Source organism: Podarcis vaucheri (assembly GCF_965113315.1).
Source record: "Podarcis vaucheri genome assembly, chromosome: 2".
Classification (NCBI taxonomy): Eukaryota; Metazoa; Chordata; class Lepidosauria; order Squamata; family Lacertidae; genus Podarcis; species Podarcis vaucheri.
Window position 1 is genome coordinate 98319331 of NC_138760.1, and position 21484 is coordinate 98340814.

Genomic DNA, 21484 nt, shown 5'->3' on the forward strand with positions numbered 1-21484 from the left:
TTGAAAGTGGTGCTATGTGAACCAGAAGCTAGAAAGTGGCCAGCTGAGCAGCTGGGAGACAGAGTAATGCCCGATTTCTGCTGGAATCCAAGGTTGTGGCTATGGGAGAAGCAAGATCCTCTTGAGGTGTTAATGCTGTAAACCCATCCATCACAGGCTCAAGTTGTATATATGTGTAAATAAACCATATATCTATCTATCCTAAAGACACCATAGTCTCCGCTATCCTTCATTTCAAGGAAACCAAACCCTGGGTAAGAGCCTAGAACCCCTTGAATCCGGCAGCGCTCAGAGACTGAGATGCATGCAACAATATACAAGATATAGAAACAAAGTAAAAAAACAAGTCAATTATCCATATGATGTATAAACAAAGCAAAACAGCCAATGTGTCTATAACACAGTACCATCGGCTTGTAGAAATATTAGGGTCAACATCAACAAAAGTTTATTTCCCAGACATCAATCAGAATAAAAATAAATAAATTACTGCAGCAGCCCATCGCCTGCCATCCAGAACTATCAAAAACCTGGAAGCAGAGGAAAGTTTTTAATATTTAACTCATTAAAAAGTGGAATATTTGAGTTTTGTTCTGAATCTTATCATTCTTCTGCTACTCAGTTTCAAGGTGGATGAGGAATAAATTTGCACTCATGAATAACCTGTGAACCAGTACTTTCTGTCACTTAAAACCAAAATCAAAGAGAATGCAGCATTTACTTTATACAGCATTCATACTTCACAGACTAGTTAAAGTTAAGCATCTCATAAGTACCTTTGCCTACAAAGAAGAATGAAATATATCTGAATGCAGTGGTGAATACATTTCCCTCCCTTTACCTCTGCTCTGACTACACAGTTAGTGCATATTTTGGCAGCACACACAACATACACTTGAAACACACTTTCGTTTCTCCCAAAGAATACTGAGAGCTAGCTGTAGCTCTGTGAGGGGCAAACTACACTACAGGATTCTTGGGGGGAAATAATGTGCTTTAAATGTATGCTGTAGACACAAAATGGTTGCATTATTTGAGTCGAAATTAACAATTTAAATCATTTTAAAACTACTGCGTTATTATGCTTAGATAATGCAGTAACCATAAGGAATAGTATATCAGTAGTATAGTGTTACATCTTTATATTTACCTTTATCAAGCAGCTATTTTTGCACCATAACCCTGAATTGCTGAAAATGCACATTTCCCTTTATATTTCATCACTGTCTCCTTCTTTCTATGCTTTTTGACAGCTGATATTATAGGGTCTATTTTTGCCAAAGGAAGAGAGATAGGTCAACAGGCAATGCCACGACTCCTCCGAGTATCAACTATTGCAGCTTTACACTGAAACACTTGCCTACACCCTGTCAAGCTGGAAATGTAATCAACCCACTGCTTCAACGAGTGGGAGGGGCTTTTATTTGAGGGTGTGGAGTTAGGGTAGGTACATATATTTTTTATACCTATGTGCAAGGTTGAATTAGTAAGTTGTTCAAGGAGATTGATCCATAAAAAGAACCAAAACGATGTACAGAACTTGTTTATAATATTTTTGCACTGTTCACTACATCTGTTAAGACTTCAGTGTGACTTCTTTTCTCTTAAACAGCAGCTATGTCTTTACTTAGAATTTAGACTGATTGATGGTTACAAAAATGCTTCAAATATCTGGGATCTAAGGAGTGGAATTTGGATCCCTGCAGAGCCACTGATATGGTTTTTCAGAGCCTAAGATATTGACCAAAGCACTAAGTCAACATGTTGATGATTAAAGGTCAGGGGCGCTTCCAGACTGTCACTACATTCAGACAGGAATCAATCACATATTGGCAAATTCAGGTTGCACAATGAAATTTGATTTGGTGCTCTTCCACAACAAATCCATATCACCCCATCAGGAAGGTGACAGGACAAATGCACTGGAAAGGGTGGGGTAACACTTGCTTGACAGAATGTTATGTAACCCCACCCCAAACCCGCAAACAAATCAGAATGAAGACTTAATAAATAGTGAACATTGTCCAACATCCTCACAGATGTGCAAATGGAATCAGAACATATTTCAAACAGAGTATTTGCCAAACCTAGCTCTAAGCAACACTCCTGGTTTCCACTTCAAAGCTAAATGACGCACAACAATGTTTTCAAGAGCCATCATTGAGTTTCTATGCTGGTGATTATGGTGCTAGCAAGCAGCTCTTAACTGATAGCATTTGGAGAGAGTATCACACTGCCTGGGCCTTAAGGTCTTATGTCTTGTGCAGGTTTGGACTGAGGAAACTATGCTGTCAGAACTCTTCTGGATAAGAACTAATCATGTAAGTGGGTAGCAGTCAAGGTGGATAAAAATCAATGATTTCTTTCAAAAAAATAATTTAAAAATCAGATATTTTTTTTAATTTAAATCGGATTTTTAAAATAAAATGCTTCTGGAGGAAAAATCTTTCTAAAGATAGTTTTCTGTTTAAGTTACATTATAGTCCGAAGGCTATTCATCAGGAAATAAGGATTTGTTTTAAGTTTTTCATGCGTGCTAAAACTCAGTCTAAGGTTTTTAAAAAACAACGTTTCACCACATAAGTTAACAAACATGGATACATATGCTGTAGTGTTATTGCTTTAGTTCAATAAATTGTTATTAAGGAAATGTTTATTTTTCTCCTTCCAATAAAGTACAGCAGAAAAGTTGTCCAAATATAAACAGTTAACATTAAAGCTCACAATAATTTCATAATTATCTGCCTATGTATTTCTAATAGTATAACCAAATCAATAATTTTTGGTATAACTGTAAAAACTACTCTGAAAATTTATTATTCCAAAAATGAAACCTTCGCCTGGTTCTAAATATTAAGATTATACCAGCAAGAATGAGTCTTTCTGTAAAAAAATGACAAGTGATTTAAATCAAGTCTTACTGACTAGAGATTTAAATCGATTTGATTTAAATCAAATCCACCCTGGTTGCAGTAAATGTGGATTATTATTTTTATAATTATTAATTAAGTTTAAATAAGAAAAATAAGAGCAACTTGTCTTGTGCGTTGGTATTCTTAAGATCACAATTTTGAGGCTTGGTGGCTGCATCTGAGATTGGGAAGTAACTTATTCTCAGATCAGCCTGGACAAAAGCCAGGGAAGGGAGAAGGGAGGAGAAATAATATATTAATAATGTGAACTACCCTGAGGTCTGTAAAAAGCAAAGCTAGTCATGCTTTTCCATAAAAGCCACAGAATTTGGAGTGTGGGGGAAGGATCACCTATTTCAACTAAGCAAAAATGTTTCTCACAGAGAAATTATGTAATCAGAAGTCACTGCATGGCAGTAGTATACCAAATGGTACGAAAGAGAACAATTTAAAGTGCACACCATTCCTAGCACCTTGATCATATATTAGAAAATATACAGAATTTTAAATAAAGCTATACTATAAATAACAAAGAATTTATAGAGGCTAAAAGTTAAGCACATGTAGTGGTTAAGAGCGGTAGTCACGTAATCTGGGGAACCGGGTTCGCGTCTCCGCTCCTCCACATGCAGCTGCTGGGTGACCTTGGGCCAGTCACACTTCTGTGAAGTCTCTCAGCCCCACTCACCTCACAGAGTGTTTGTTGTGGGGGAGGAAGGGAAAGGAGATTGTTAGCCGCTTTGAGACTCCTTAAAGGGAGTGAAAGGCGGGATATCAAATCCAAACTCTTCTTCTCTTCTTCTTCCTAGAGACATTTCACAGAACTATTTTTTGTTCAGTCTTGACAAGAATAAGACTGTGCTGAATGTTCAACTGAGGATGTGTTCAGGGCGAAAGGTGTGATTCCACAAAGAAGATGGACTCCCCACCCCACCCCATACCATTTGGGGGGATGTTTATAGTGATTAGCAGCCATTCCCTTCAACACATTACGTCAGTGCCATTTCCAAGGGTCCTTTCTTCCCAGCAGAACCAATCTCAGTCAACTAGGAAGCACAAGAGCTACTGTGACACCACAACAGAACAAAGCCAATCAGAATTTGGTTATAGGATTACATCACTGAAGACATTGTCCTCAACCTAAAAAGCAGTGTCCTTTCTCTTTCAAAGTCCTCACCCTCCACTGCCTAAAGTAGAAGGGTTGCCTCTGTTTGTGCAAAGTATCCCCCACCTGTGGTTTAACCATAGATAAGAGGGCAAGTATCCAAGCAGTCTACTTTCGTCCCCCAAACCAATTGCTCCTGTAGTGTTCATAAGCAGCATGTGACATTAACGAGCAGAAAAATAATCATGATTGTCCAGTCACACATTGCCATTCATAACGTAAGCAGTCTTGGAGGATATGCTGCAAAGGCCATTACGACAGTCCTTTCTCAAATAATCTCACACATATTTCAACTGGCTGTAGGTCTCCTAAAGAAGAATTGCAATGGGAAAAGGGTCTCTATGGGTTGCACTCAACTAAATTCTACTCAAAATAGAAACAATTAACCTAAGTCAGCCATGCTCACTAAGTGCAATGTGTTTGTGTAGGATTAGCATTGGCTACAACCCATATTCTCTAACTCAAGAAACTGCCCTTTCTTAGTCAAAATACAAATTGTCACAACCATTAAAAGTTCAAGAGTCACATCTAAAGTGCTTTCTGGTAATTCCATACGTACTAAATTTTAAATATAAAAATATTGTTTTATATTTTATTCTCCACTTACGAAACACACACACATTCTTATGTGTATGAATCTTTCAAGTATTTACGACCAGAGACAACATTTTTAAAATAATTTACATGCCACAGAATCACTACAGTCCTAGGAGGAAGATAGCCAAAGCCAGAGGTTAATTTTACCAGTAACTGAGTGCTGCTTCAGTACTATATATATGTATGTATATACAGGCATTGTGCTTGTGTTGCTTTTAACTCAACATATGAGCTGTTAATTCAGCTGCTGACTCAAAAGTGTAAGACCTAACAGAAGGCTAACAACCTTTCCCACATCAATTCTGAAATCTCCTTTGGCAGACATTTAACTTTGTGTGTCATAGAGGGAGGAAAAGTAAAGCTTTCAGAATGTTTTATGCATAGTGAAGTTATTTTAGAAGCAGCTTAGGAAGGCAAAACACCACTTCATTCTGAAGACCATTAGGGGGAAAAACAGAAGTAAACAAAAAAAATTAACCGAGTTTCTTAATTCCAATTCAACAGGACTCAAAGCAAGCTGTTAAGGAGATAAAATAGTAACATGTTTATGGAAATTTACTGAAATTTATTACTGACTTGGTAAACTTTTGCTTTGCCCACTCCTGCTGCAATCCATGCTGATATCTGTGAACATCATTGATCTCACCATGAGATTTGTGAGTCCCACTTTGTCTGTTAAAACAGATTGTGGGGAAGTGGGAAGAACAACCCACTCATATCTGTGCAGTTCCCTATTTTTTCCAAGTTACATTTTAATTTTCTTAAGGGAGGGGTGTTCTGTTGTGGGGGTTTTTTAAAGCCAAAAACAAGGATAGAAACATAATCAAAGTTATGCAGCAAAAATACTTGAATTCCTTCTTTACCCCGTTCACTCTGCTTGCTAACCCGCTGATATCTCCCCATTAAGTCCTTAGACTTAGAGCTATCCCTTCCCACCTCATGCAACTACTAAGCTCCCATTTCTGAAGCCGCTTCTCTTCTTTTGCAGCCCTGCTTTGCACCTCTGCTTTACCTTCACCCCCATGTCCATGCCCAGCTCCTTTTGTGCAACCATCCATCCACACCCATCCACCCAGTGGTAATCTTTTGCATCTTCCTTCTCCCACACATTGCAACTGCTAAGCACCCTATCCATCTTCCACCCAATTATATTCCATCCTATTCTTCAGACTGTTTCATTCTCCTAGTCTCATCTTCAACTCCATTTCCCTATCTCCCACTCCCTCCTTTTTTTGCAACCCCCTATGCACCCCCCTCTCTTTTTCCTTCCAGCCTCCTCCTAACTTTCCTCAACTCTCCCTTGCACACAGATCACTCCCATATCTATATGATTATGTGAAATCAAAGGCAATTACATGAATATAATCCTCAGTTTGAGTCTTCCAACATGAAATCTTTCGGAGAGTTGGGCTGGAACTCCTTAAATCATTTCCCCCCTTTGTGGAACACTATATAGCTCCTTAGTCCAAGAAACTTTTCCATTTCCATTATCCCCCCCCCTCAAAAAAAGCACTTGCTCTCATCTCTCAACTCACTGTTCTCTTTTAGTCTCCTTGCACCTCACGCCCCAAACCTAAAATAGTTTTGTTTTCAGTATGCTGGATGTTCAAACTCCCTTCTTTGAAGATCATCTTCAACTCTACTCACAAATCAAACCTGGGTAAAGAGTGAGAACATTTTTACCTACACCCTCTCCCTTCTTCTCTTCCACAGATTTGTTCAGGAAGAAAAGGCGCAGTACTACTACTGCAATAATCTTGTTAACTCCAGAAGAGGTTAGAGTTTAACAGGCTTACAGGGAAAGCCTGCCAGAGTTTAGAGGGCTGTCAGGGACCCAGAATCATACCACTGCTTTTTAAAGAATTGTTTCATGGATCCAGGTTACTTCATCTAAATGTGCAAGTGTGCATTAAGGACTCATCTGGTAGAATCACAGAATCTTAAGAGTTGGAAGGGACCCCAAAAGCCATCTAGTCCAACCCCCTGCAATGCAGGAATCTCATCTAAAGCATCCATGACAGATGGCCACCCAGTCTCTGCTTAAAAACGTCCAAAGGAGGAGAGTCCACCACCTCCAAGGGAGTCTGTTCCACAGCCAAACAGCTTCTGCTGCCAGAAAGTTTCTCAAATGTTTAGTCAGAATCTCCTTTCTTGAAGCCATTGGTTTGAGTCCTACCCTAACTAATACATATATAATCAGTCAGCCGCAACTTCATTCCATATACTCAAAGACCATTAGAATGGAATAGCAATTTCATTAAAATCAGCGTGTTAAAGATAAACCCACAAAATAACAATGCACAAAATTTCAAAAGTAAAGCACGAGCTAGCAAATCATTAAACCTAAATACAAGAATCAGTTTTAAATGAAAGGACCATATAGCCATAGAAAAAAATAGTATGGGAAAACGCATTTTGGATTTATATATGGGAAAATTAATGATTTTTCAAAAGCAAGTGTGTAGTTTCTTAGCACAGCAAATAGAGCTACTACTGTAAATAAGTAGCATTTATCATTCAGTAGTTCCAACACCACAGCCTGGGGGGCATTTGGTCTACAAGTTGCTGGAGAATCTGCAATAGTATACCCCCAACCCAAGCTACATATAAAAGGGACAGAATAGCAAATAGCATACCAGATCTTGGATCTGTTTGCAATCGTTTGTTTTGCTGGTGAAATTTCTACATAACGTCTCCCCAAGGTAGGTGGAGGGCATCACTTGAAACCTGAGTTCTGCAGATTTATTTGAAAATCACAGCCTGAAGGTAAAATGCTGTAGAATGGTTCGCCTTGAACTACGCATACCAGGTGGAGAAACACATCAAAAATCATGGTGACCCACAGACCAATATTTCTCCATAGATAAATTATAACTGAGGACACTATGTACTCTACCTTGTATGGGGGCAAAAACCTCAACGCCACATATAATTCCAAGTGCAAGATTTATATGAGGTATCAATTCTATTTGCATGTTTTGGAAGCTTCAGTACACAACAGCTTTCAAACACATAGCACAATTCTGTGCATGTCTACTCAGAGGTAAGTTTCTTTAAACTCATTGGGACTTACCTTTGAGTGGACAGAATTATGCTGTGAATTGACGAAAAGTAAACTGCAAAATCTTTAACAATGACGTATATATGCATGGGACGCAGGTGGTGCTGTGGGTTAAACCACAGAGCCTAGGACTTGCCGATCAGAAGGTCGGCGGTTCGAATCCCCGTGACGTGGTGAGCTCCCGTTGCTCAGTCCCAGCTCCTGCCAACCTAGCAGTTCGAAAGCATGTCAAAGTGCAAGTAGATAAATAGGTACCGCTCCGGTGGGAAGGTAAACGGCATTTCCGTGTGCTGCTCTGGTTCGCCAGAAGCGGCTTAGTCATGCTGGCCACGTGACCCGGAAGCTGTACGCCGGCTCCCTCGGCCAATAAAGCGAGATGAGCACCGCAACCCCAGAGTTGGTCACGACTGCACCTAATGGTCAGGGGTCCCTTTACCTTTACCTATATATGCATGTCCTATTTTTATTCACATTCAGATTTTTTAATTGAGGAAAAATGTGAAGTGAGATGCAGTCCTTAAGAACACTAGTTAAAATCAATACACATAATTTCCAAGACACTGCAATGAGAACGTTTTAATGTAGCAGTCCTTATGCACAATTCAAATATGATTTAGTGATTGTTATTTTCAAAACAACAAGAAACAGGAATGGAACGCACATAATGTTTCTTTTAAGACACAAAGCCTTTCATAATTTTAAAACATAAAAGAAAAATGATGGTACTTCGCCACAGAAGATTTCTGAGCTTAGACACCTTAGATGTTTAATTAAGTTGGAAATCACCAACTTCTTCTCAAGATGCTGACTGCTGGCTTGTTAATTAGTTCCCTCTTTTATTGATTAGCAACTTAAGCAGTACTCAGTTATAAATGGCTGTAATGCCTGCCTTGTTTCAGAGTCTAATTAATATGATATAGACTGTTTAACAATTGGTGCCTCCAAGTAATTTATTGTTCTAAATCTGTATATTTTATTGCTAATCAGCAAGAATAGTGCACAATGAAAATAAAAAATCTAACTGAAGCACCATAGTCAAGATTTGTGTTTTGTTTTTATTATAATTTGTTTTTAAAAAAAACTTTTCAAAAGTTGGTATAACTGTGAGCCAGTAGAAAACCTATTACTTCATTTCAGAATTGAGGTGTCACAATATTTGATGAACAGATTGATAAAGTAGGATTAGATCATGTGAACTTCTTCCCCATTAACCCTACTGAAAGAAGTGGCAGCTAGATAAGGGCATGTAGCTCAGTTTTAGTATTGAACTAAAACTGACCGGAGCTCTACAAGAAGGGATTATTTATGATAGCCAAGCTCTTACTTGCTATCTATAAAGACTTGCAATTTATAAAGACTGCTCACAGGACAGGCCTCGGGCAGGGGGGGACCCATTCCTCCATCTCCCTTGCCTTCAGCTTCCAACCATCCAGAAATCTGTTGAAAAGAGCTGGGGGACCCTTCAGAACAGCATGGAAGGCGAGACAGGGAGCTGCAGGTGTTAAGGGTGAATCAACCAACAGTGCCCCTCTCACCTTCCACCAGCGGAATCCTCTACTGGACTGAAGGGCATTGTGTGAATGGAATGGGTTGCTTACATTTGCTGAAGAGCAAGTGCAAGCCATATTGTTTGAACTGGAAAGTATTCTCTTAGCATGGCTACAATTATAAACAGAGCACACCTAGGCCTTACAGAGTAATCCTATATATGTCTACTTAAAAAATAAATCCCACTGAGTTTTCTCTGTTAATGTATTATTTAAATAATAAGAGTTTAAATCATTTATTTAAAACAGGTGTATGGGAAGCCCACAAATAAGAGCTCAGACTCCAACCCCTGCCTGACGTGTCTTGTAAAGTAGGAACAAATTCCAAAACATAGCTGTTTTATTCTGTAACAGCAAAGAACAACAAGGAGTCCTGTGGCACTTGAAAAATAACAAATCTGGTGTGCAATGGGCTTTTGTAGCCACAGTCCATGATTAATTTCTCAACTATTAAAATCTAGAACCACAATAAATTTGTTGTTTCCTTAGTGTTGACTGAATACACATGTTGAGAGCTATACACATCCCTCGGTTGTGCATGAAACCTAGAAGCAATGAATGAAGCGTCACTAATAAAATGAAGGACCTAGAACATACTACGTATTATTTTTATCAAAGCAAATTGATACTGGGTTGTGGTGGTGGACTGTTCCTCTGTTCCTCTCCCCACTGTCTCTAAATGGTAGAGGCAATAAGATCTGGGGTTGATTGTCTGGGAAGCGGAAGCAGCAGCAGCAGATGCTGTGTGTTCTGACTCCCTAGTTTCTATAGTTTCTTATTTCCTCCTCTCCCACCAAAGACATTATCTTGCCTGATTCATAATAAATTATAAAGCTGTAAAGTCCTTGCTGGGGGGCAGGGGCACTGAATCAGCTTCAAATGAGAACACACTACTGGCAGTCTCTTATTACAGGAGTACACCTCCCTTCACTGGTTTCCATGATAAATCTCCTCTGGCATTTGCTGGTTTGGAAAGAAGTTGAAGCCAGTAGCTTCACCTCATCTTCAACCTACCTGCCAGAGTTCTCCACCATAACTCTTTTTCCTTCAGTGCCTGAGCTTAAATCTATCCATTTAGCAACTCACCCTGAGCAATATCCCATCTCACCTCCCTGAACTGAAACCAATCATGGACTATACATTACGCTTGCAGCTGTCACATTTCTCACTGCTTGCATGATGACTTCCCTTCCTCTGCTCTGTGTCTGTCCTGTCCTGTAACCTCTTCGTGACAGGGCTTTGTTAGAGTATTTGTGTAGTTCTCAGGAGAGTGGAACACCAGTTATTATACCTGGTAATATAGGGCAATGAAATAATGGAGTTCTAGCCAGATAAAAGAATAAGAATGACTTAGATCCAGCCTGGGGAACTTTTTTTCGGCCTGAGGAACACATTCCTTTCTAAGCAACCTTACAGGCACCTGCCAGCTTGCACACTTATGGGTTCCCTTTATGGAACTATACATATTTGTTTGGGTGATGAAGTTTATCTAGGATGGTTTGGCCCTTAACTGCAGGCAGGAGATTTCCTAACTGCCTGTTTAGGTTTTACCTTTAAGATAGGCACAAGTTTTCCACACTGTATTTAATAACTATAACCTTTCTACCAATACCTGTTGTTGAATCTTCTGGGTGTAGGACAAATGATGGATGTCTCTTACTATCATTCTGTCACATACTACAGCACTCCAAAATAAGGGGCTTCCACCAAAATAAAGAACTTCCACCAATCCTTGTTTCAAGAAATTTGATTCTTGACGAACCTCAGGTGAACAAATCAGTTCTCAAAAGTGACTTTGTGGGTAAGGAAAACTCACTTTGAATTCACAGGATGACAAGTAAATAATAAATGAATAATGCAAAGACAGTTTTCAGCTATAGAGGTTCATGTGAAGGAAAATAAAAGATTCTGTAATGTGCCTTAAAGGAAGCAGCAAAACAAACATAACATATTGCTTTCTTTATGCTCTGTGCTTTGAAGTAGTTCAACAACAACACTTTATCCCTGCTGCAAACTGCCGAAAAGGAAGCAAGGTGTAACACAGTCAAATTCTCACTTCCACATTACTAAATTACCACATTACTACTATTACTTTCTGCTCATCTTTATTCATTGCGGTGTAGCATAAACTTTCCACTCAGTCTGTTTTTCACTCATTGTGACTAGAACAAAACATTATGCTAGATTTAATTGACATGTGTCCACATTTCTTTCTCTCTCTCTCTCTCTCTCTCACACACACACACACACAGAGAGAGAGAGAGGGGTGGGTGGGGGGGAGAGACTGCTTCCTTGAATGCATAATGAGATACCTCAAGATTGTTTCAGGCCCTGATAAATTCCAAATCAATAATTCTGGCTCTGATACATTTACAAGGGCAGGGACTATCAGAGCCATTTTAGCATATTCGTTCCATTAATTTGGGCTCCATTTGGAAACACCAGACAAAATTATATGCATGCTTACCCAGAAGTAACTCCCATTATGTTCAACACGACTAATTTCAGGCAAATGTACATAAGATCACAGCAACAAGGTATCAGAACCCCCATCTGGTTCTGAAAAATTGAACTAACCGAAACAGAGGAGAAAATGATTATCGAAGGCAATCACTTCCTCGCTTGCAACTTGCTTCAACCTGAAGTTACCAGCTTGAACCATAAAAACCTTCCAGCTGAAGAGGTAAACTGTGATCTCTTTGTGGATCCTTTGCTTGGGAAAAAATGCTGCTGAGCACCTGCCACTTTTGTCCAGGCCGCTAGCCCTGGCATGAGGAGAAAGAAACTCTGGATAACCAGTAGTGTGTTGGCAGCTGTGAAAACAACAGCTTGACAACAAAAGTAGTTCTTATTCAGAGCAGGGAGGTGTGTGTGTGTGTGTGTGTGTGTGTGTCAGAATTTGCATAAAATCAGTACCATCTGAAACAGTAAGAAGACTGTGAAATGGTGTATGTACATGCAAACCTGAACAGCAGGAAATGTCAAACATAATAAGTTATCTTTAAGGTGGAACTAGCCCAAATAGAGACAAGTGCCTGTTGCCTTTTCAGCACCCACTGAAGACCAAGACACTGAGGTCCACCTCTGAGGGTTTTCTGGCAGTTCTCCCACAGCAAGAAGTTAAGCTACAGAGAACCAGGCAGAGGGCCTTCTCAGCAGCGGTGCCCTCCCTGTGGAACGCCCTCCCACCAGATGCCAAGGAGATAAAAAACTACACAACTTTTAGAAGACATCTGAAGGCACCCCTGTATTGGGAAGTTTTTAATGTTTGACGTTTTATCAGGTTTTTAAATTTTGCTGGAAGCTGCCCAGAGTGGCTGGGGAAACCCAGCTAGATGGGAAAGGTATTACCGTATTTTGCGCCCCATAGGACGCTCCGGCCCATAGGATGCACCTAGTTTTTTTTGGGGGGGGGGAAATAAAGGGGAAAAAATTATTCCCCCCCCAGGTGCGGGGCTGGAAGAACCAGGTCGGGGAACAGTGGGAAGGCGCGCTCTGCCTCCCCGCTGTCCCCCGAGCTTGTGGGGCTGGCTATGGGGCTCTGCGGCCATCCGGAGGGGGGGCGGGACTTCGCGCCCCGCTCCCGGTGGCCATGCAGAGCTGCGCTGATCCCGGGACTGCAGGCAGCTCTGCGCGGCCATCCGGAGCTTGGCGGGACTTCGCGCCCCGCTCCCAATGGCCACGCAGAGCTGCGCTGATCCCGGGACTGCAGGCAGCTCTGCGCGGCCATCGGGAACGGGGCGGGACTTCGCGCCCGGCTCCCGTGCAGAGCTGCGCAGAGCCAGGGACTGCAGGCAGCTCTGCGCGGCCATCAGGAGGGGGGCGGGACTTCGCGCCCCGCTCCCAGTGGCCGCGCAGAGCTGCGCTGATCCCGGGACTGCAGGCAGCTCTGCGCAACCCTCGGAGCCGGTCTCCTGAGGGTTGCGCAGAGCTTCCTGAAGCCTGGAGAGCGAGAGGGGTCGGTGCGCACCGACCCCTCTCGCTCTCCAGGCTTCAGCGAAAGCCTGCATTCGCCCCATAGGACGCACACACATTTCCCCTTCATTTTTGGAGGGGAAAAAGTGCGTCCTATAGGGCGAAAAATACGGTAATAATAAATTTATTATTATTAATAATAAGCCTTTAAAAATATTTTTACCTCAGTGTGTATCAGTACTGGATTTGAAATTCCTTATTATGTATGTTTTCATGATGTTTTCATTGTCAGTTGCTTTGGGCTGCTTTATGGGAAGTTATTGCTAAATGAAGTAAATGAAGTTGTGATTTGACTTCAGTTTAACAGCCCCCCCCCCATCCAGCCTATTATTTCCTCTAGGCAACGGTCCAGCACCTGCATAGCCTCACCTGATTGAAGTGACAAGGAGAAACAGCTGCATGTTGTCCACAAACTGTTGGCACAATAGTCTACACAATGCCCAATAACCACTCCCCCAACAGCTTCAAATAAATGTTTAAAAGCTTTGGGGACAAGATGGAACCCCAAAAGACCTCACAACATTATTGCCATAGGGCCATACAGCAGACCCCCTCTTTCACTCTCCGAAACAGACGTGCAGGTAGGAGTGGATCCACCATATCACCATGCCTTCAATTCACATAGCCATTCCAAGAGTACATCATGGCTGATGGTATCAAAAATTGTCCAGAGGTCCAGGAAAATTGACACAGTCACATTGCCCTCTCCTCCTGATGAAGGTCACCAGTCATGGCAACCAAGACTGTTCCAGTGCCAAAACCAGGCCTGAAGCCATACAGAAATGGGCGTAGATCAGTGTTTCCCAAACTTGCGACTCCAGCTGTTTTTGGAGTACAAAACTCAAACATCATTGAGCTTCCCCCCGCCTAAATGAAGCCTAAAAATAGAGTAGGGAATGCACCCCCCCATATTATTTATGGCACATGGGTTAGCAGTTTCAGAATCAGAACTTACGGCAGGGGGGGAAACAAACAAAGCAACAAAAACCACTCAGCACTAATGTTGTAGCTCATCATTACCAAGGTCCCTGTGTTTCATATGCATGCTATGCCATTAGATAATTATATATATTTTAAATCAGCTCCACATTATACAGCTCAATGAAAAGATGTACTGCGTCTACCCTGTACGCTTTTCACTGTATGGCCTCTATAATTTCGTAAGAAATCACTTAGACTATACAGATAAGTCCTTAACAGCCTTTTCATTTTCAAGAAAATGAACTTATTAAAAACAAAAGCATTATCATAAAATTATATGACAAGCTATAGCTCAGGGATCCATTTCCTCGGAAATGTCACGTGTGTATATTCGCTTTCATTATGAAAGAAAAGCAGACATTCAATTTTGCTTGACAGGTTTAGCAAATAGCTCTTTCTGAATAAAACCTGGTGAACCAACAATACTGAAAGTCTGCAAATGTGAGATCCTAGAAGATTTATGAAAAAATAAATAAATAACCTAGATTCTAGTAGACTAAATGACAGTACAGACATGTTTTTAAGTAATTGGTTTTCTTCTCCTCCTCCTTTCTCCCTGACAATCGTACAGACTATGTTTGCATGTCACACTAAACCATGTTTTTAGTGCAGCATGCACAAGCTGGCGTACCTTCCACATATGTTATGTACTGAGTTGAATAGGATCCAAACTGCAGCAGTCTGATTGGTCCTAGAACAATAGGATTCAGAACAATAGGATTCAGAATGCAGCAGTCTGATTGGTCCTAGAACAATAGAATTCAGAATGCAGCAGTATGATTGGTTGGCAGGAACCACCCAATCATGCTCCAGATTGAAGTGAATCTACAACCTGATTGGCTTACAGTAGAATTCCGGAATTAGCCAATCATGTGCAGCCCATTGTGTAAATAATGTATATAAAGCAGATACTTTGAGGGGACTTGCATTCATTCCTCCTCACCACTATGAGCTGAATAAAGAGCATGAAATCACTTTGCGACTCTGAGTATATTTCAACATATAAGCCAGATGGAGTACAGTGGTACCTCAGGTTAAGTACTTAATTCGTTCCGGAGGTCCGTTCTTAACCTGAAACTGTTCTTAACCTGAAGCACCACTTTAGCTAATGGGGCCTCCTGCTGCCGCCGTGCTGCCGAAGCACGATTTCTGTTCTCATCCTGAAGCAAAGTTCTTAACCTGAGGTAATATTTCTGGGTTAGCGGAGGCTGTAACCTAAAGCGTATGTAACCTGAAGGGTACGTAACCCGAGGTACCACTGTACTTGGGATGTTTTAACTTTCCATTTCCTTTAAATGAAGCCTGTTGATTCCTCCAGCTGGGGATAGTGGTTTAATCTAACTATGTTTAAGCATGTTTTGAAGTTGCCTTGTTTTCAAACTGTCCACATTCAGTGATAAACTACATAGAAACTGATAAAAAATATTTCCCCAGAGCACTAGCCGTTTTGGTCTGTTGCAGCAAAAGCTACGAAGTGTCTTGTGGCACTTTAAAGACTAACAAATTTATTATATTGTAAGCCTTCAAGGACTACAGTCCACTTTATCAGCTGCACGGAATGTTACCCTGAGTATATGTGCAGCTGCTACTCAGGATAATACTTCAAGCATACCATAATAAATTTGTTAGTCTTTCAGATGCCACAAGACTCACTGTTGCTTTGACAGAAACCTTCTAAGGTCTTCCTCCTGGCTACACAGAAGGGATGAGGTAAGCAGGTGAACTTGAGGCTTGCTTCACCTTGTTCCTACTTGTGCACATCATGATGCTAACACAGCCACTGTCGTTATCTAAAACATCTCGTCAGCATATTTAGAGCAGATAGGTCTCATAGCTTGGACTAATTTTCACTTTAGAAAATATATGCTTGCAGGATATCACTTCCGATTCCTGGTGGGCAGGGCTGGTCAAGGCCATTTTGATGCCATGACATTAACTAAAAATGCCACCACTTGCCCTCCTTACACCTGAGGAGCCCCAGGGAACAAAAGGAGGAGGGTGGCAGTGTGTGGATTTGCTAGGAAAGTGGGTCTGGAACCTCTTGAATCTCACACTGGGCAAGAATACTTGAATGAATTTTAAGGGATCTGCAACAGGTTGCAGCCCAACATAACTACCTGCCTTCAATGTGCTCCCCTATGAGACGAAGGTAGAGGAGCTTCCTCACAACCCTCACATTAACATGCCAATGAGGGCTTGCCAAATCATAACCACTTGGGCCTCACCGTTTGTATGAATGAGTCGGGCAAGCAGCAAGTGGAGGTCCTGTCCTTTCTAGCCTAGCAGCTTTTGAAGGAACTTCAAGGAAGCCTACCTTGACCTAACAGATGGCTCAGGATGTCTGTCAACATGTGTTTTTCATTTTTCTTCTCTTCAATATACATGGCACCTGCCAACCTATCCTACGCTGGCAATCACTCTGTAGCCAGCTTCACACTCATGTTAAAACACACACACACACACACACACACACACACACACACAGCCACCAGCAACTTTTCCAGTCCGAGGCAACAGACAAAAAAATTCCTGCACAGCCCTGCTAAGCAGCCGCCTGTTCAACCCATATTACATACTGGGCAGGTGGGTGGGTGCTGAGCCCAAGGGCAAAAGAGAAGATTTTGGGGGAAGAGCCAGGCTTTCTATGGCTCCACTCTGCTAATTCTGCACCTGGTGTGCCAGTTTTGCCACAGCCAGGTCACTCTTTCCTATCTTCTGGGGCAAAGTGTCCCCCATGTTTACCGAAAAAGTGTGTGTGTAAATTGGCAATAGTTTTTTGTGTTGTTTTTGCTTTTTTATTTTATTTTTTTACAAAAAACACAAGAGAAAACAGGAAACAAGCAAACTCCCAGAGCGCACAGTTCAACTGCTCACTGATATAGGAATTAGAGACCCTAGGTATATTTTCATTATTTTAATAATGTTTCAGTGGTTCACTGTAACTGCATTTAAGATTTTAGAATGTATTAAGCTTGATTTTTGTGTGTTCTGCATTTGTGAGTCTCCCCCTCTTATACGCTGCATTCCATCTCTCCTTATCTACCCCTGAAAGTGGTACAAATGACATGATGTTTTAGCACCACAGTGTAAATCAGCTATCCTTGAAGCTATCTGAGACCCAGGAAGAGTATTTTATGATGCTCTTCCCTCACTGAAGGCTAGGTTGCCAGGGTAACACCAGACATCCGATACCTAAAATGGTCTGGGCACATTGGGGCCACTCCAAGGCAACTGCAGGGGTGAAGATACCAGTATAGAGCCATGCATGTTTTACTTCTCATGACTTGTAACCTTTCCTGATGTATGTGAAGATGTTTTATGACTTTGTTTGCTGTGTTTGAACCACTATATAAGCTTTTGTTCTGAAGTTCCTCGAGGCAGACCTTCTCAACTGGCATGTTGAGTTGAGTGAGCTCTGTCCGATTGCAATAGATAAATAAATGCTGGGTCCCTAAATCCAGATGCTGGACTTCAAGATAGTTTCCTTGGTTCTGTGGTTTATTCAAAAGGTGGTTGCTCAACTGGGTAACAAATAAGGTGGTGTAGAGGTGAATTCTTACCACATCACCCTGCATCAAATTTCAAAGCAGCAACATTTTGAGGTTTTATCCTGAAATCCCAGATGAAACTCCCAAGACTATTGCTTTTATACATATATATATATTGGACACTATAGAAAAAAATTTAAGCTCCTGATCACATTTTCAATTCACACAAAATCATAATAATCAAGAGAGCCAGACCCATCCCTTTCCCAACTGACAGTTGCATGTATAGAAGATAAAATAATGTGGTTTAAAAAAATAAAACAGTAGTTTTCAGAAAAACAACAATGCTTCTATTATGTTAAAGCATAATTAAAAAATGAGAGATGTTATCACGGTGATTACAAATATGCTACCTTCTTTTAAAAAGAAGTCAGGTCAGAATTTGCTATGCAAAACCAACTGATCATTTAGAAAGTAGATTTCACATAGACCTTTGTTCATAGCGAAGTGAAGTGATTCTGAATGATCACCACATGCCAAAGCTGTGCCCAAAGCGCTAACTGATGTACTTGGACAAACTTTACACTGGAAAGGACCTATGCTGTTGCAAATTTCCTACTTTTAGAACAAAACAGTTTGCAAAGTAACTGCTCAGGTTGTTGGGAAAGAAACTGGACTATGATGCACAGAGCACTGGTTTGATTTAGCAGATTTTTAAATCCTGATAGGCCTTGCAGAATCTAAATGACTAGATCACAAGGTGCCCCTCACACATTTTAAAAATCATACAGCATCCACAATACATCCTTCTTAGCAAAACTTTTATCTGCCTCAGAAAGTAGATTGAACGCAGAAGGCCTCAGAAAGTAGATTGAACGCAGAGAGAAATGAAGGCCTAGGGCAGCCATGGCCAAACTTGGTCCTCCAGCTGTTTTGGGACTACAATTCCCATCATCCCTGACCACTGGTCCTGTTAGCTAGTGATGATGGGAGTTGTAGTCCCAAAACAGCTGGAGGGGCAAGTTTGGCCATACCTGGCCTAGGGCAACAATAAAGCCATAGTTAGCAAAATGTAGTGATACAAGTACCAGAGTTCTACATTCATACACATTTGAGTCATTTCTTAAGTGCATTCATTTTGTAACTGAACCACTTCTCACAAGTGGGGGACCTGCCACCTCAATAGAGGGCTCAATTGGGCATTAAATGCTTTACATGAAAGAGGAGGAAAGTAATGCTTCTTGTCAACTAACCACTCTGAATGAAAAACGTTGCAAAATGGAACAGGTTAAAGTAGCTTGATCCTAGGTATGGAAGGTACTACCATTATTAAAAGAGGAGGTTAAGAACATCAGTATAGTCTAGTTAAATACAAGCCAAGAAGGGCAGTTTTATTCGCTACTTTATCATGGGCGTATGAAATTCAATGCCCTTTTGAATTAATGTATAATATTACAGTGGCATTTTAAAATAAGAAATAAAGGAAGGGGGAAAAGTTTTAAAAATGACACTTTACCTGCAAGGCACAACATGAATGATTGCAGTACGAGCAGTTCCCATAGCAACCTCATTTTCAGTTTCTGAGGTCAAAGGAGGCCCAACTCCAATATGTAATGATTAGAATGCTGCTTCGTTTAAGTTTTATACAATCTTTAATCTGTAGGGATACAAAGAGAAATATCATTACTATGTGATTCAGGATTACAGCTCCGTATGTTCTTTGAGATTCTCTACCTTTCCATATGATCTAAAATAAATTTGCACCCGAAGGAATGCAGAGAAGCTGTTATTTTTAAGTCCGTGAGGCAGGTAAAAATAAATAAATCATACCCTTTAGATATAATACTATATTTTAGTGTGTGTGTGTGTGTGTGAGAGAGAGAGAGAGAGAGAGAGAGAGAGGGAGAGAGAGAGGCTGTGACAGAAAGACTTTAAGTTAAAAGAAAGCCTACAAGTTGTGAGGAAAAAGCTCTTCTGAGTTAGATATTAGATCTTCCCACTCTGTCATCTTCTTTCCGCAGCCTTACACAAGCCGTATTAACCTCACTGCCAGCTCACTAATCTAGTAATTATTATTTAGTTAATTGTACAAAACACCTTGAAGATGGCAGTCCACTAAGTGTTTGTCATCCTCTACTTTATCCCTTGACAACTTTGAACTTGCTCACATCGCAGCAAGTGAAATGGTAATAAGGGCAACCTACGGGTCCCTGTGGAGATGATAAATGCCCTTCTGTATACAAAGTCAGGGTGAGCCATTAGAGAAGAGCAAGACATCCCTTTTTGCCCAGGGAGCTAGGGCACAGTCTCCCCATTGCTCACGGCCTTCCAGCAGCACAGATAGCCCGAGATTAATTGCTGCACTGTAACTCAAATCTCCCACATGACAGTGTGTTGTCTTCCTTGCAGACCTCTGGAGCAGCTGGGGGAGGGGGGTCAGCAAGTTGGCAAACCACTTAAACTCTTTTAGCCATTTGACTGGAGGTAATTTATTTTCAGTAAAGCACGACTCCATTCTCCACCCCTCCCCTTTTTAAAGGAACTTCCCTGCTATTTTGGCTTCAACGAAAAGGTTCTATCAGACTTGCTCCAGTATTCTTAATCTAAGCTCCGCTCAATCTAATATAAATTCAAACACCCTCCCTTAAAAGTAGTTTTAGAGAACTAGTTCCACAATGTTTTGCCTGTGTGTTTGGGTGGCTGTGTGTGTGTGTGTGTGTGTGTGTGTGTGTGTGTGCACGCGCACGCACACACACACACAGCCACCCAAACACACACATCACTTCAAGCATCTATGCTAGGCATTTTTAGATTAAAAATAAATAAAGCCATCTAATCATATGTTCTCATCATTTATTCATCTTTCTGATGTCTGGAAGTTAAGGAGCCTTCAAGTTTACAAGACAAACGGCATGCCTAATAGAAAGTGAAGTGGTATCATTAGAGGTCCCTGCCTGCTTTTGTAAGTTAAAATTGTTCAGTTTCTAATAAAGTCAGGTTCAATGTGCTGAGAAGACTAAGAATCCCTATCATCTGATCTGCAGATGTTACTTGAAGGGAGTAATTGGAATATATTCCACAATTCTGACACGTTCGGTGATTAAGCTGACTGCAGATAAGCAGAAAAGTGTTGATCAATGGAACTGAATAGCATTTTAACGCAAATGATTACAGCAAACATTATTAATTGGGCAAGGAGCATGTCAAAGATTCTGCTATGCAATGTTCAGCAGCTCCTGCCTCGTATCTTTAAAGGACAGTTCAAGGATGCAGCAGGTTTTAGGGCCATATACATTAATTGTGCCAATGAAATTAAAGCTCCCCTTTTAAGAAAATGTAAGTAACAAGTGTATGGGGAACATAGGAACCATGTGGGTGGCGAGGGGGAGTTTAACTCTTTCCATCTATGATGGTTCCAATTAACTACCCCTACCCTCAATCTATGTTTATCAGAAAGGAAGCCAATTGTAGCCCAATTTTGGGGTAGAAATTTCATCAGGACTAGGGTGGTAGTGGGGAAATGGCTAAATTGTCTCTCCCAGTCCCCTGTGGTTCCTGTGCTGTTCAAGGCTCTGCCAATAAGCAACCATGGCAACTTTGGCATCAGAACAGAACAGAAGGCTGGCAGGCAAGCCAGTAGCACAGGTGGAAGGTAGCCCAGGTGAGCTGTTTTAAGGGGAATGGGAGCATCTTCCACCTGCTTTAAAAAGGGACTGGGGTGAGCTATAAGGGAAGGGGGTGGTTTGGGGTAAGACAGA

At 41.1% G+C, this 21484-nt stretch overlaps 1 protein-coding gene across 9 annotated transcripts in view; it reads right to left on the reverse strand.

The window, feature by feature from the left end:
• The window catches only part of LOC309524607 (contactin-4), a 547669-nt gene that overhangs the window by 249169 nt on the left and 277016 nt on the right, over window positions 1-21484 (reverse strand). For 5 of the 9 annotated variants that reach the window (XM_082209344.1, XM_082209343.1, XM_082209346.1 and 2 more), the window contains one exon: window positions 19243-19383. The exons of the other annotated variants lie outside the window; for them this stretch is intronic. In XM_082209344.1, the coding sequence (XP_082065470.1) occupies window positions 19243-19297 (55 nt within the window). In that variant the 5' untranslated portion in view covers window positions 19298-19383. The remainder of the gene's footprint in view (window positions 1-19242; window positions 19384-21484) is intronic. 9 annotated transcript variants of the gene reach the window in all.